General features: G+C 36.8%; 1 protein-coding gene across 1 annotated transcript; it reads left to right on the plus strand.

Annotated features, from left to right (window-relative positions):
* The first annotated feature begins 477 nt into the window (after positions 1–477).
* On the plus strand, positions 478–13,397 carry LOC144441129 (calcium-activated chloride channel regulator 1-like). The gene is made up of 14 exons (XM_078130699.1): positions 478–515; positions 1,841–1,937; positions 2,745–2,910; positions 3,617–3,909; positions 4,949–5,197; positions 5,307–5,534; positions 6,318–6,617; positions 7,193–7,429; positions 8,270–8,546; positions 8,884–9,054; positions 10,532–10,762; positions 11,153–11,598; positions 12,219–12,325; positions 13,253–13,397. The coding sequence occupies exons 1-14, from the start codon at positions 478–480 to the stop codon at positions 13,395–13,397; spliced, it is 2,985 nt and encodes a 994-aa protein (XP_077986825.1).
* The last annotated feature ends 478 nt before the right edge of the window (positions 13,398–13,875 follow it).

Below are 13,875 nucleotides of genomic sequence, written 5' to 3' on the forward strand. Positions count from 1 at the left end.
TTAACTTTGCAAATTAAGGTGACGTATTGACCTTTAACCTGGACTGAAACAATAATTGATATGTATACATGTCATTGGGGCATTTACATATTTGGAATATTATAAGTTTAACACTGTATAGTATGATGAAGTCACGTCAACTTGTAATCACAATGTGATCAATAAGTAATAGAGTTTGGTTACAGTTAGTTTCTTATGTATTTTTCTTCTTTTAAAGTGAGTGAGTGAGTGAGTGTGTGAGTGAGCGAGTGTGTGTGTGTGTGTGTGTGTGTGTGTGTGTGTGTGTGTGTGTGTGTGTGCGTGTGCGTGTGTAAGTTGGGGTTATACAAATGTACATACGGGACTAGGATAAACTTGACTTTCAGTAGAAGGCTGGTTGACATTGAGAAACGATTGATGTACAAATGTATTTGAAAACATTCCAGTGCAGACATACAATATGTAGTTAAAATCAATAATCGACAACAGTCAGCTAACATGACAACGGCGTGTAGCAGCACTCCTTATTTGAATGTGTAACGAAACGGACGAAGTATCAGGTCCAGTCCCCACTTCATTGTATCGTGTGATTAGAAGGACGGGGCAGGTTCGTATCCAGGCAACAATAAATATACACAATGACCTGTGCTCCCTCTCGATATATGTATCATATATACGATCGTTGAGTTATCCACTCTGCAAGAACACTGAATTCAAAATCCACCGTTTATCATTCCCTGGGCAGTGATCATGCACGAATGGCGATCGGCTGGGACAGTCCATATTGAAGTTCGTCAGTTTTAGTATAGATGATCGCTTTTATGGGTAGCAGATACCGATAGAATCATATCACCTAAGGCTTGTAATATTGAACTTGCCATTAAAAGTCAAGTTCACAATTATGTAGTTTCATAAATTATACAGACAATATCTCCCAGACAATATGGAATATTGTAATTGTGCAGTGATCGATTCCCCTCAATTCCGTCACTAGTGGCTAAAAATATCATGATAATTTGGCTCACACTAACTTAAGTGAAACGATGTGTGTTTATAAAAAGAAATCGAGATTTTTTGTAACAGCAGGGGCACAAAATTATATAGAAATTATAATTCCTAATTTGTACCTTTCACCTGCCATAGGTATTTGATAATATTTAAGTACAGATAATTTTTTTTTTCAAACAAGCAACAACTTGGAAAGTTTCACATCAAGCCAACGGGTTCTGTGCTTTTGTCTTGTCAAATATGACCGAATTTTAGTTGTGGTGACAATCGTTGTTATCCAATGAACGATTTAATATATGACTAGCTTGATCAGTGTGACACCATATCACAAATACTACAGACAATGTCATAAGTGTTAATTTTAGCCCAGTACGTCGTTATCCACCATATCAACACCGGTCATTGATTTCAGTTGAACAATGTCCATCGCACTATTCCGACAATAATTTTCTCGTTATGCAGTCTAAATTTATTATATCCATATAGTGTTACAGCACAATCGTCACCATAAACTGCAGATATCTCGTATATGCATTCATTTGACTGTCTCACTTCTTGTTTGCCTTAAACTTAGTATTATAGAGAAAATAAATGCAGGTAAAATCTTTATCAATGTATCATCTTCACGCGGAAATAATAAAGAAAAAATACGAAAAACTAGTACGGTCAGAAATCTGCTGACGTGTAAACGATTGTTATTGATAGGAAACTATTTCCGTGTTCAGTGAGTATTTAGTGACAGGACATCTTTGGATATTGTGTACTGTGGCAGTGGCAAGATGGCAAACTTCTGCACAAAGTCATGAAATTGTCTTCTACTCTGTACATATATTGTGTTGGCATCTACGAAAAGGAACCCTGTTCACCTTGAGAATAATAAGTACACAACGCTATTGATAGCCATAAACGAGGAAGTTGTGGAGGACCCTGCGCTAGTGGAAATTCTAGAGGTTTGAAATTTAGATTTTTTTAAAAGCTGATTTTGAATAACCCATGCCATCAACTTCACAGGAAAATGATTCGATCTTTATGGATTATACAGCAAAATAGCTTACCATGATAAGTGAAAAATAGAGAGAGCCGACCCAGATAAAGCAGGTGGTATAGACACGAATTTATATGGTAACACTGGCAGCGCCTATTGTTCTATGTGACTTCATAAAGCAACAGCTTTGCAGTTTAATAGTATTAAATACAATAGCAGCTTTGATTTTAAGACTCAACGAAATTTATCTGAGAATGGTGACTCTCACTTTGACGACAGGTTTAAATTGGCCATTTTCAATAGTACAGACAGAGCCTTATACATGTATGCATGAGTCTCGCCAACACTGGGATCAGATACTACTAACTGTTGTCTGATATTGACCAATACAAAATTATACATATCATCACATTTAGCGTGGACGAGAGTTGCTGGCGGAAAGTTATACATTCTAATAGCCTAGGTTGGAGTTACTGTATCAAAAAAATAAAAAACATGGGAACAAAATGCTCCATTTGCTTGTATCTTATAAATAATTTGAGCAATAAGAACATGTCGGTTTACCGCTATAATATAGTGCTCTGTCTGTCTGTCCCTCCCCCTTTCTCTCTCTCTCTCTCTCTCTCTCTCTCGCTCTCTCTCTCTCTCTCACTCTCTCTCTCTCTCACTCTCTCTCTCTCTCTCTCTCTCTCTCTCTCTCTCTCTCTCTCTCTCTCTCTCTCTCTCTCTCTCTCTCTCTCTCTCTCTCTCTCTCTCTCTCTCTCTCTCTCTCTTTGACAAAGCAAATGTTATCGTGGATGATGAAACCCATCCAGACTATGGAGACGGTCCTTACGTTAAACAACTAGGTGATTGTGGGGAAAAGGGCGAATACTTGCATTTGACACCAACTTGGATTCTTGACAGAACTTGGTCCGAACATGTTTATGGAGATTCAGGTAATATATGTATATATTGTAACGTAGTAAGACCCATACCAAAACTATATGACACCAGATTTAAACTGAATGGCTTCCGTAAGGACACAGTCTTTAAATTTTCGTTCCTACACACAATAATTGTTGGAATGCAACAGAACATATGCAATTAGTATGTTTGAAGTATGTACCAAATGTTAACGAATTCGAGAGTGCATTGTCAAGATATAGCCTAATTACTGAAAATCATTAATTATGCAAATGAGTCATTAAAACTAAAAGCTACATCACACATTTTTTTTAGAGCTGTGCACTTTGTTATGTTGTTGTGTGTAGTAAATTAGATTGAAATTTGAAACATGTATTCTTAAGATTTAGCCTAATTACTATGCGAATGAGTCAATAAAAGCTACATTATCAAACTTTATATGGCACATGGATTTTGTTGTCATCAATGTATGTATCAAATTATGTTGAACTTACAGGGTGCATTCTTAAGATATAGCCCAGTTACTGAAAATCATTAATTATGCAAATGACTCAATAAAACTTAAAGCTACATCAACAGGCTTTTAACAACATGTGCCCTTTGGTTTATTTGAAGTATGAACCAAATTATATTCAATTTGAAAATTGCATTCTTAAGTTATAGTTTAAGTACTGAAAATCCTGAATTATGTAGAAAATTATCGACGTTTGATAGTATCATTCTGTTGTGTATTTGTAGGTAAGGTTTTGGTCCATGAATGGGGACATTTGCAGTGGGGCTTATTTGATGAGTATCCAACTGATATAAAAGACCAGTATTATGTTGATGGAAGTAGTGGCAAAGCTGAAGCGACGAGATGTTCCCTTGCAATCACAGGAAAGTCCTGCGCTTTGAATGACAATGAGAGATATGATATTTGTGAACCCTGTACTACTAACCCTGAAGTGCTACCAGATGCGAACTGCGTGTTTCTTCCAGACGAACCCAACGAAGGAACGGGATCTTACATGTATGCAAGCTATCTTGAATCTGTGAGTATTATATAAATTGATGACTGCAATGCCGCATGACTATACTATACGTACTGAATGTGCAGTTCTTGTAAATACTTATTTCGACATATATTATACGATGTTATATAACATTGTTTGTTATTGATTGAAAAAGATATAATTTGTGTTTTTCTACTCAATAAATTTAGAAGATCCTCGCTTTTCAGTGCTGCAATTGTTTCATGTTCGCTTATGTTATGGCTAATTTGCCACCTGAATTGATGTCGAATTTACTGACATTTCCAATACACAATTGCAAACAGATGGGTCCGTCCCCAACACCAAATCCGCGCACTATATACAGCTGATGAATATAAACTATAAGCATGTTGTTTGGCGATGTGTATTCGATGAATACATGATAATATCAATCAATTGCTACGCGTACGGTCAGACAGACATATACACGCTTATTAAGGGAGCCTTCAGTAATTACAAGGGGGTGCGATGTTCACTTTTTACAAATCGGTACTCGGGGGAAGGGGCATATTTTAGAAAAAGGAAATTAGGGGAAGGTCATATTTTACTAACCACTACCACAATTGTAGTTAAAGTAATACCATAACATATGAGTGAAATGTACTGAATTAACTTTTAGTTGTAGTGTGGGGAGAGGAGCAGATCTCACATTAGTAAATGGGAACAGCATGGCAAGATATTGGTGGTGGATTGGAGATGCTGACCTCGGTCTGAGGTTGTCAGTTATCCGCTCATCTAGTCTTTCGAATTTGGAGTTCTGACTTTAATCTCAGGCAATTAGATCCAAACACAGGCACTGATTTACAGTGATTTATTTTTTAAATATAAACACAAACTTACTGTGGTGGAAATAGTGGGAAACAACAAATGCCTTTAAAACTATCAATGTGGTTGGATATTTTCTACAGAACAAATCAGGAGGGTGTCATATTTTTTAGCACAACGGACTAGGGGCACACAGACTGGGGTTGATTTTCCCCCGTCAGTCCCCCTTATAATTATTGAAGGTTATCTATGATGTGATTTTTGTTTCTATAAGGTCATTCATTTCTGTCGCAGCCAATCAAATGGTGGTCACCCGCATGCAGAGCATAACCCTGAAGCACCTAATGACCAAAATAAAATGTGTACTCATAAAAGTGCCTGGGACATAATGGAAGAATCCGTGGATTTTTGGAATAACAATCCGCCAAATGACGAACTAGACACGATGCCGCAATTCAAAATAGTTAGAGAAAGCGAATTTCGAACGGTTCTTGTGATGGATATATCAGGAAGCATGAGTTCGGTAAGTTCGTTGATGAGTTATCTTTTCCGATTCATGTACAATATAACATCAAGGAATGTCACATGGTTATTTGAAGTGATGAATCATTGTGCTTTATTTCATACTTTAGTACAACAGAATAGATGACCAACTTCGAGCAGCGACTACATATATTCGTCATACGCTGCCTTTAAACAGCTGGGTTGGGATTGTCGAGTTTGAAACCAGGGCAAGAATACTCGCTCCATTGACAAGGATCGTCGATGACACGACTAGAGAAGAACTAATCGAATTGTTACCATCCACAACAACTGGTAGAACTTGTATTGGTTGTGGGCTTGAAACGGGTATTGATGAGGTAATGAGTAGACATTTTCAGACTTTTCAAAGGAGAGACATTCAAGAGTGGTTTTAGCATGTCGTTTGTTATAGCAGTTACATAGTTTGTCTGTCATTATTGTCCGGGACAGTTCTGGAAGAAGAAATGTTTTTATTCTCCTACGTACTGAAGGGTACTAACTGAACTCCACTACTCTAAGCATTCTGACCTGGTCATTTCGTGAAACAAATTGTGTTTTTATACCTGGCAATCTCTGAAACTGACATTTCATTTTCCAGTGTTGTTAACGATTACAACGACAGTATAATATTACATTAATTTTTCAGATATCACAATACTAAGATATGGGAAACTAAACCTTAGATTCGACTCTTAAATAGTTAATGATTTACTAGATTTAAGATTTTTGTCATGGATATTGAGACAACAGGTTAATTGATTGGTCCAATCGTGTATATGAAATTAGCATGGTTGTATACTTGACGCGTACATGAAATGAATAGCACCTGCCTTAAAATGTCTATACAATACTGCATTTGAGAGATATTTTCATGTTCTGTCAAAACGTGGCCGGGAATATGAGAGAGAGAGAGAGAGAGAGAGAGAGAGAGAGAGAGAGAGAGAGAGAGAGAGAGAGAGAGAGAGAGAGAGAGAGAGAGAGAGAGAGAGAGAGAGAGAGAGAGAGAGAGAGAGAGAGAGAGAGAGAGAGAGAGAGAGAGAGAGAGAGAGAGAGAGAGAGAGCACTATAATATAGCAGTAAATTCACTTGTTTTGATCAATGAACTGCTCTCGTTATCTTAGGTTTTCGAAGAGAGTCAATTCGGTAATGCAGCGGGTGGCGTTATTTTCCTCACAACTGACGGAGCAGAGAATGAACGTCCGTACATTGAAGACGTCCTACTGGAACTAATCGAGAAAGAGGTTATTGTAGGTACGCTGGCCTTCAGTGAAAGTGCTGACCCTAAATTGGTTGGGCTCTCTAATGACACTGGTGGAATAGCCTGTTGGTATTCGGGAGACGACAATTCAACAGCCTTGAATGACTGTTTTACAGCATCACTGACAGAGAGGACAAGTTCTAGTAAAGAAACACCTGTACAGGTCTGACACTTGTAATGACTATCTTATTAACACGTTTTGCCAGAGGGAATGTGTACACTCATAAAACAAAAGAAATGCTACATACTAGACAACATATTCACAGGGTGGAAAAATTATTTTCCTCATCACATTTAAGAGCAATGAAATAAAATAATGTAAATTTAGGTGACTATCCACTCTACAGGAAGTACTTATTTTCCATTTGGGGTTAATCATCTTAAAGCGACTTGTAGACTAGGCTGAAATGGTGGCTGGGTGATAGTTTGTTACTTTACGAAGTTTTTAGATTCGTGGGAATGGGTGCGAGATGTTAGTTTGTAACTCTAGTTTATCAATTTGTTAGCAGTTCATAAATTTAAGCTATTTTGATTGAGTGCCCAACAACTGTACTTAGCCTCCATAGTACAGTTTCCTAGTCTGTGCTACAAGCACCGCTTCCATATCTGCCCAATGTAGTATTTCAACTTGTGGCGTAGTAAAATTGTTTTGTATTTCAATTTATAGAAATTTTAATGTGTAAATTAATTAGATTTTTGTCATAATTATGCAACGTTTGTCCAAATCTATGTGCTCAGCTTACCAGTTACAAAGCTACAATAAATGGCCTAGGAACGGAAGAAGACATCATCTACATAGACTCCACAATTGGTAGAGACACCATCTTCTTTTTCTTCTGGGATTTTAGTAGTAGTCATGAGGTTGACGTCATCATAACTCGACCTAACGGTACAACTATTGATAGTACTGATCCTCAATATAACAGTGATACTACCACACGATCTATACATGTTAAAATTGATGGCATTGCTGAGGTGGGTTTACTTATCGTCAGTTTGATATTCATAAAGATGTTTATCACATAAATACGCATGAATCTCAGCATATGTGACATCAAACAGAACAAATCAAAAGCCAAAACACCGATTTTTCTATGGTTGTTTGGTTCTCTTTAGCGTTGGCGGGTAAAGTGTCACGCATTGCTTGGTAAATTAAGATGGCGACGAGATTGTAAATGTGCTTATTGCAGACATTTAGGATATAGATTGATCAGCAAACACGAAACTTTTAACTGATGTTTGAACTGACCATTTGTGCTTTAATCACTTTGTCATCCCCAATATAAAAACTTGGCCTACAAGGAATTATTATGGTATTGGCTACATTTGAATGCACCAACTATAGTGGAAGCCACTAAAACATTGGAAATGGTGTGTGGACAGAAAGTTCAACACATTATGTTCTCATGTCATACTGCAATGTATAATGCTATAATCAGGTACATAATTATGTGCCATAGGTAGCATTGATTTGAAATCATGTTGTTTTCTGCCAACATTTGCTAAAGTTATGAAGACGAATTTTGATAGAAGGAGTTGGAAAACTGCATACCTGTCTCCAATGAACAACTCTGTCCTGAGGAATGCTTAGAATGGTCCTCGTAGATTCTCTTTCTTTCGAATGTCGAAGTTTGAATATACTTATTTTAGGGATCCACACAAACACATACATTGTTTTTTTTTGCATCTAAGTTTAAACAAAATGTAATAATATTGATAATATCCTAGTATATTCAGTATGAATGTCTTATTAGTGTTCTGTAGTATACAGATGGCGACCAACGTATTCGTGCATTGATATACTTTATCTTATAGGTAGGGGAATGGACTTACCAAATATTCAATCCTGACTCTAAAAGTCAAGTGGTTGAAGTGGCTGCGGACTCAAAGTCCGTCGATTCGACAACCCATCCAATACGCCTGAGCGCCAATCCAAGTACAGACTATGTGACTGAATCACCACCTATGGTGATAATTTATGCAGAATTGCACCAGGGATACAGTCCTGTTCTGAAGGCCAAGGTGATTGCTACGGTAGAGAGACCAAGTCCTCACAGTCTTGTGGATGTACAACTTTCTGACTCTGCAACAGGTATTGTAGAATTACCAAGCATTAACATCATTCTAAACATTTAGGTTCGCATTGCTTTAGCACAGCTTCAGTACTAGGTTACTGTCGTGAAGGGAACTGTTGAACTTTAGAACACTTTACATAGATTAGACAATGTGTTTGCACAATAATTCACTATCAGAACCATTTCTTGCACTTTTCAAATCTTTAATACATGAATTGTATATATATTTTGTTGACTTTCAAAAATAATAAATAATTATGCTACTAAACGAATTATAAATATATTGTATGATTCAAGCCATCGACATGACATTTTATGATCTTTCTTACAAATTCTTAATACTATCTCCAATAGGTGCTGATATTAAAAAGGATGATGGGGTGTACTCTAGTTACTTTTTGGATTTTGTTGAAGCAACTTGCGCGACTGAATGTCGATACAGTATCCAAGTTAATGCAGACAATGAAGATGGAACGGCCGACATGAGAATGACGAGTCGAGCTGGTGCTATGCCTAGAAATTACAGTAAGTAAATATTTAACCAATACAAGTGTACAGTTATCTGTCATATGACATGAACTACTGAAACAGTCTTAAGATATATTAAGTGGTCTATATGGATATACCTGTTTTCGATTTATTGCATTTATTTCTCTGAATTGCCAAAATATGTTCTAAGATTAGATACAATAATTGCGAATATCCTCAACGCGAACTGAAAAATCGGTTACCTCCCCTAAGCATGCAAAAATCAGTAAAGGTCTTACTTATAGAAGAATGCGTACATAGCCCTGATACTATTATACATTTTGCCATCAACGCCATTTAACAATAGCTTATAATTATATAGCATAGCATCCCTATTCGCAGTCTGCTTTTTGGAAATCAATAAAGATAACGAAAGTTGATAACCCATTATTTAGTCTATATTTCTTAAAATAGACGACAAAACAAAAATGTGATCTTCACAAGATCTATCCTTCTGAACCCATTTTGTTAATCAACCAAAATATTTCTATACATAAACAATACAAGACGCATATCAAATTATTAAATCTACATCACAACAATACATAGCGTGTCTAGACATAATAGTAGACGTCAGTCACTACACCTGAAATATGACACATTATCGGAAATATTGTTATCCGCTAAAGTGGAAATAATAAATTCATGACATTATATGAAATTAAAATAACGCAATGATTTTTTAGTTCGATTGAATTTAAATTTGGCATACATGCATATTTTATATGGTTAAAATGTATGTCTTGATTCAACCTGTTTTTGAAGGACCGGACTACGATGAACATTTGTTGTCGCTTAAATTTTAGAAGATGTAGGTTGAGGGCGCTCGCACACGCGCATTGGAAGGGGAACAAGATTTTGAAATGTGCCTTTTGGGCCAACGTGTGTCGTTAATTACACTTATTACACACATTACATGGCTAAATTGGTTGTTTCGTTTTACTTTAAAGTAGGGATTTGACTAAATTAGTCAATAATTTATATGCTATAATGAGTGACTCACTTTTGGCGACATGTATATTTTGCATAAATTTTGTTATTCAAATATGTTCACAATATTTACATATTAATTAGTCTAATTTGCATGTCTTACAATGATTTACTGTTTTTACCTGATATTGAGGACTTGACAGAGTGAAACAATACTAAACAAAGATTCATATCACGAAGGCAAGATGCCTGTGTGCATTTGCATGCCTAATTAACATTATAGTTATGATCAACCATGACAACTGTATATTAATTAATTATATTATTCTCAATATGATTAATTTAAAAACTGCAAAAGTATGCTACATGACAGAAGTGCAATTCTATATTTTGTCACGAAAGATGTATCGCTGAGTATAATTACCATTACTATTGAATGATTCTCCCAATTGAGCGTTTGACACCAAACATGCAGGAGTATTTTCTTGGTGTGTAAAGAAATTAATTCTTCTAATGTTTCTATCGTGACCTTTCCTTCCGTTAGCAATTCCTAGAAAAGAAGATGGTGTACCTGTTGGGGATTTCAACAGAGTAGTTCACGGTGGTATGATTCAAGTTGATGGCGCAGTTGACTATGTAGACTGGAGCGACCCCAACGATGACCCCTTTCCACCAGCACGTATCATGGACTTGCGTGTGACGAACACATCATATGACGATATAACTGTCAGCCTTCAATGGACTGCAACTGGTGATGACATGGACAAGGGAACAGGTATACATGTCACCTGCTACTAAAAAAAAACAGAGATATAGATTTTCTTTCAGTCTCTGTATGTCATTGTTATAATCCATCCTTGCCCTGTAAAATGTTTTGTTTTTTAGGAAGCCGACATACAAACTCTTATCTTGAACAAATGAAAGCCTGGCTATAGCTAGCTAAGCACCAACTTGTAGATCCTACAGATACGCGGTTAACTTTTTAACAGTTCCCGTCTCGATGGTTTTAAACTAGCGTACAGTCATATACGAAGTGATATGTTCGTAATAAGGGTCTAAACTAGAGATAAGTAACACATTGTGTTTCATTGTATGAATAATGCAATAATGACGAAATAATACTGAATTAAAATCTCATTTCCATGCCCTTTCTCGTCTTTGACAGCATCTATCTATGATCTTCGATATGCCACCAACTTCAGCCAAATTACGAATGATTTTGATGGTTGTGATCAGTTAACGGACGCTAACCTTACTGATGGTACACTGCTTGAGCCAAAGGAAAGCGGTCAAACTGAAAAAATAACAGCCATGCTGCCCTCAAGTGGACCAGGAGTTGTATACTATTTCTCCATCCGGGCTGTTGATGACGTGGGTAATGCAGGTGACAGTTCAAATTTAGTCCAGACTACCATTGTACCTGATGCTCCTCCAGTAATAACCACTCAAACCATTCCAACAACCAGTGCTAAAGCGACTAGTACTACAACATCGTTAATGACCACAGAATCATCTCTGACAACTCTGCCCCAGAAACCCATTTCAAATAATTTAGAAGGATGGCAAATCGCTTTGCGGGTGCTCATAATCTGCGTCTTGATGGTTATAGTGGTAGGTATTTTCATCGGTGTATTACTACACTATAACAGAAAGAGAAAGGTAGCCAAATATAAACCAAACCAGCAGGCAAGATCGGAGGCAAAGTCTTCGACAAAGTCCATTTTTTCCACTGTATATAGTAATAGCAATGGTATTACATAATAGTAATCATTCCAATTAATTTAGTTCGAACAAAGTACAAATGTATCAGTCTTTTCTGAAGTCTCATTGTGTCAAAATTTGGAAACACTTTGACGCAAGAAGCAGATAGAATGAAGAAGCTAGATTAATTTACATTTTCTGTAATTTGAACTCCTGAATTTGATGTATAATCCCATGAACGAGATGACAGATGAAAGTTTTTCAACTGAAAAATGCCATTATCTGTGAATAACTTAGTTAACTGATTACTCTATAGCGAAACTATTCATTCCGAAATGTACTTAAAAATATAAAAATTGATAATCTTTATGTATACAAAGTTTGCTTGTATTTTGAAACGACATTCAACTAATTAAACAAATGTGGCTCAAGAACACTATTTAGCTCCATTTATAAACAATCCTCTATGTGATAATAATGTTATAAACTCGAAATAAAACCCTAACTGTTATGTCTTGTTTTATTTGTAGCTGTACATTGACGACACTCTATGCGTAATAGGTAGTGTTAGACACACCATCATTACCATAAACAAACTACATGTCGTTCATAATGCACCAATTAGTTGTAAGCCAAAGTATTTACTCCAAGCATGAAACCGACGACGCGTACTTAGCCAAGTTAAGCCTGATAAATATATAACCTGTGTATACATGGTATTTAGACATCTAAATATAGCAATATGACGAAGATTTGTCAACATGTAATAAACAAAGCGATCAGCAGGCTGATAGAATTGCTCATAATTGGAAAACGGCTAGGGTTACATTATTGTACACGGTTTTTCTCATTTAGATATTTGACAACAGCCTGTGTAACTCAGAGTCACAATGTAACAGAGATAAACACTAGACAAACGTATCTCGCCCATGTTCACAGTTTATTGACTCCTTATCTAGAGTCAGAGAGAGAGAGAGAGAGAGAGAGAGAGAGAGAGAGAGAGAGAGAGAGAGAGAGGGGGGGGGGGAGGGGGAGATACAGACAGCCGGACAGAGGAACGCATACACGTACAGAAATAGGTCGCATTGCTGTCACTAAACCCATCACTGAACATAGGTATGAGAAGTTATTGCGGCGAAGCCGCGAGAATGTTTTAAATTTAATCAGTAAACGACAGCTCCTGAGGTTCAATTTGGTTCAAATCATGAGCAAAATATTTTGGGCCCCCCTTTCAGACCATCAGAATTGTCATGCCCCCCTTTGTCATGGACCCCCCCCCCTCAATTGTTTTCATGCCCCCCCCCATTTCTCCCCTGCCCCCTCCCCTCCGTAAATTCTGACCACAGCCTTACAAGTGGGTACATGCAAGCAATACGCTAGCTTACTCATTAAAAACATACATATTCATGAAGACATAACGGTTAATAAATGTCGTACAAGCAAAGAATTCAGAATTTATTTAGACAGATAGATCACTTGGACCACGTACTAACCAAAAGTATTGGAGCTATTGGTGAACGTAATATTTGATGATCATGAATCATGGTTTCTTTTGTCAATACAGCCAGATTAAAGCGGCACAACCTGAGTTTATCAGCCATTTTAATACTGGGTTGCCACTTGCCGGATGTAGTGCAATGTTAATGCCTTCAAAGACTAAAAAAGTCGTCTTCTGGGAGTTTTATTCAGCAGAGCAGTTGATGGCATAATAGACCGTTCATCGACTATTTGCTGTGTACATATAGCAAATTATGTCCTAGGATCGTTTATGTATAATGCCTAAGTACAAAAGCAATATATGGTTATGTGTGTTTCAACAAGTTGGATATAGTCCAAACAAATTACACGCTCGTTTATGTTACCTGGGTTACAATACATGTTTTCTGTGTTGGTCGATAAGTTTGTCAGGAACGAACTTTGAAACTCATAGCTTTTCCTTAGAGACGAACGTTTCAGAGCTATGCGCTAGAATGAGGGTATTTAAGTTTACCTGTCATGGGGATTAAAACGTGACTAATTACCATCATCTACCTGGATCAAGTATCATGTGTAAAGACACCTGTGCCACCATTATCAGTGTCATACTATAAATCGATTGTTTCTTATCGATCTCTTGCAAATTACTTACTCAGCAAATCAATACAAGAATGTGCCACACTCGAATGGAATTAAAGCCAGTTTAGTCTT

The sequence above is a fragment of the Glandiceps talaboti genome, chromosome 1 (assembly GCF_964340395.1).
Source record: "Glandiceps talaboti chromosome 1, keGlaTala1.1, whole genome shotgun sequence".
NCBI lineage: Eukaryota > Metazoa > Hemichordata > Enteropneusta > Spengelidae > Glandiceps > Glandiceps talaboti.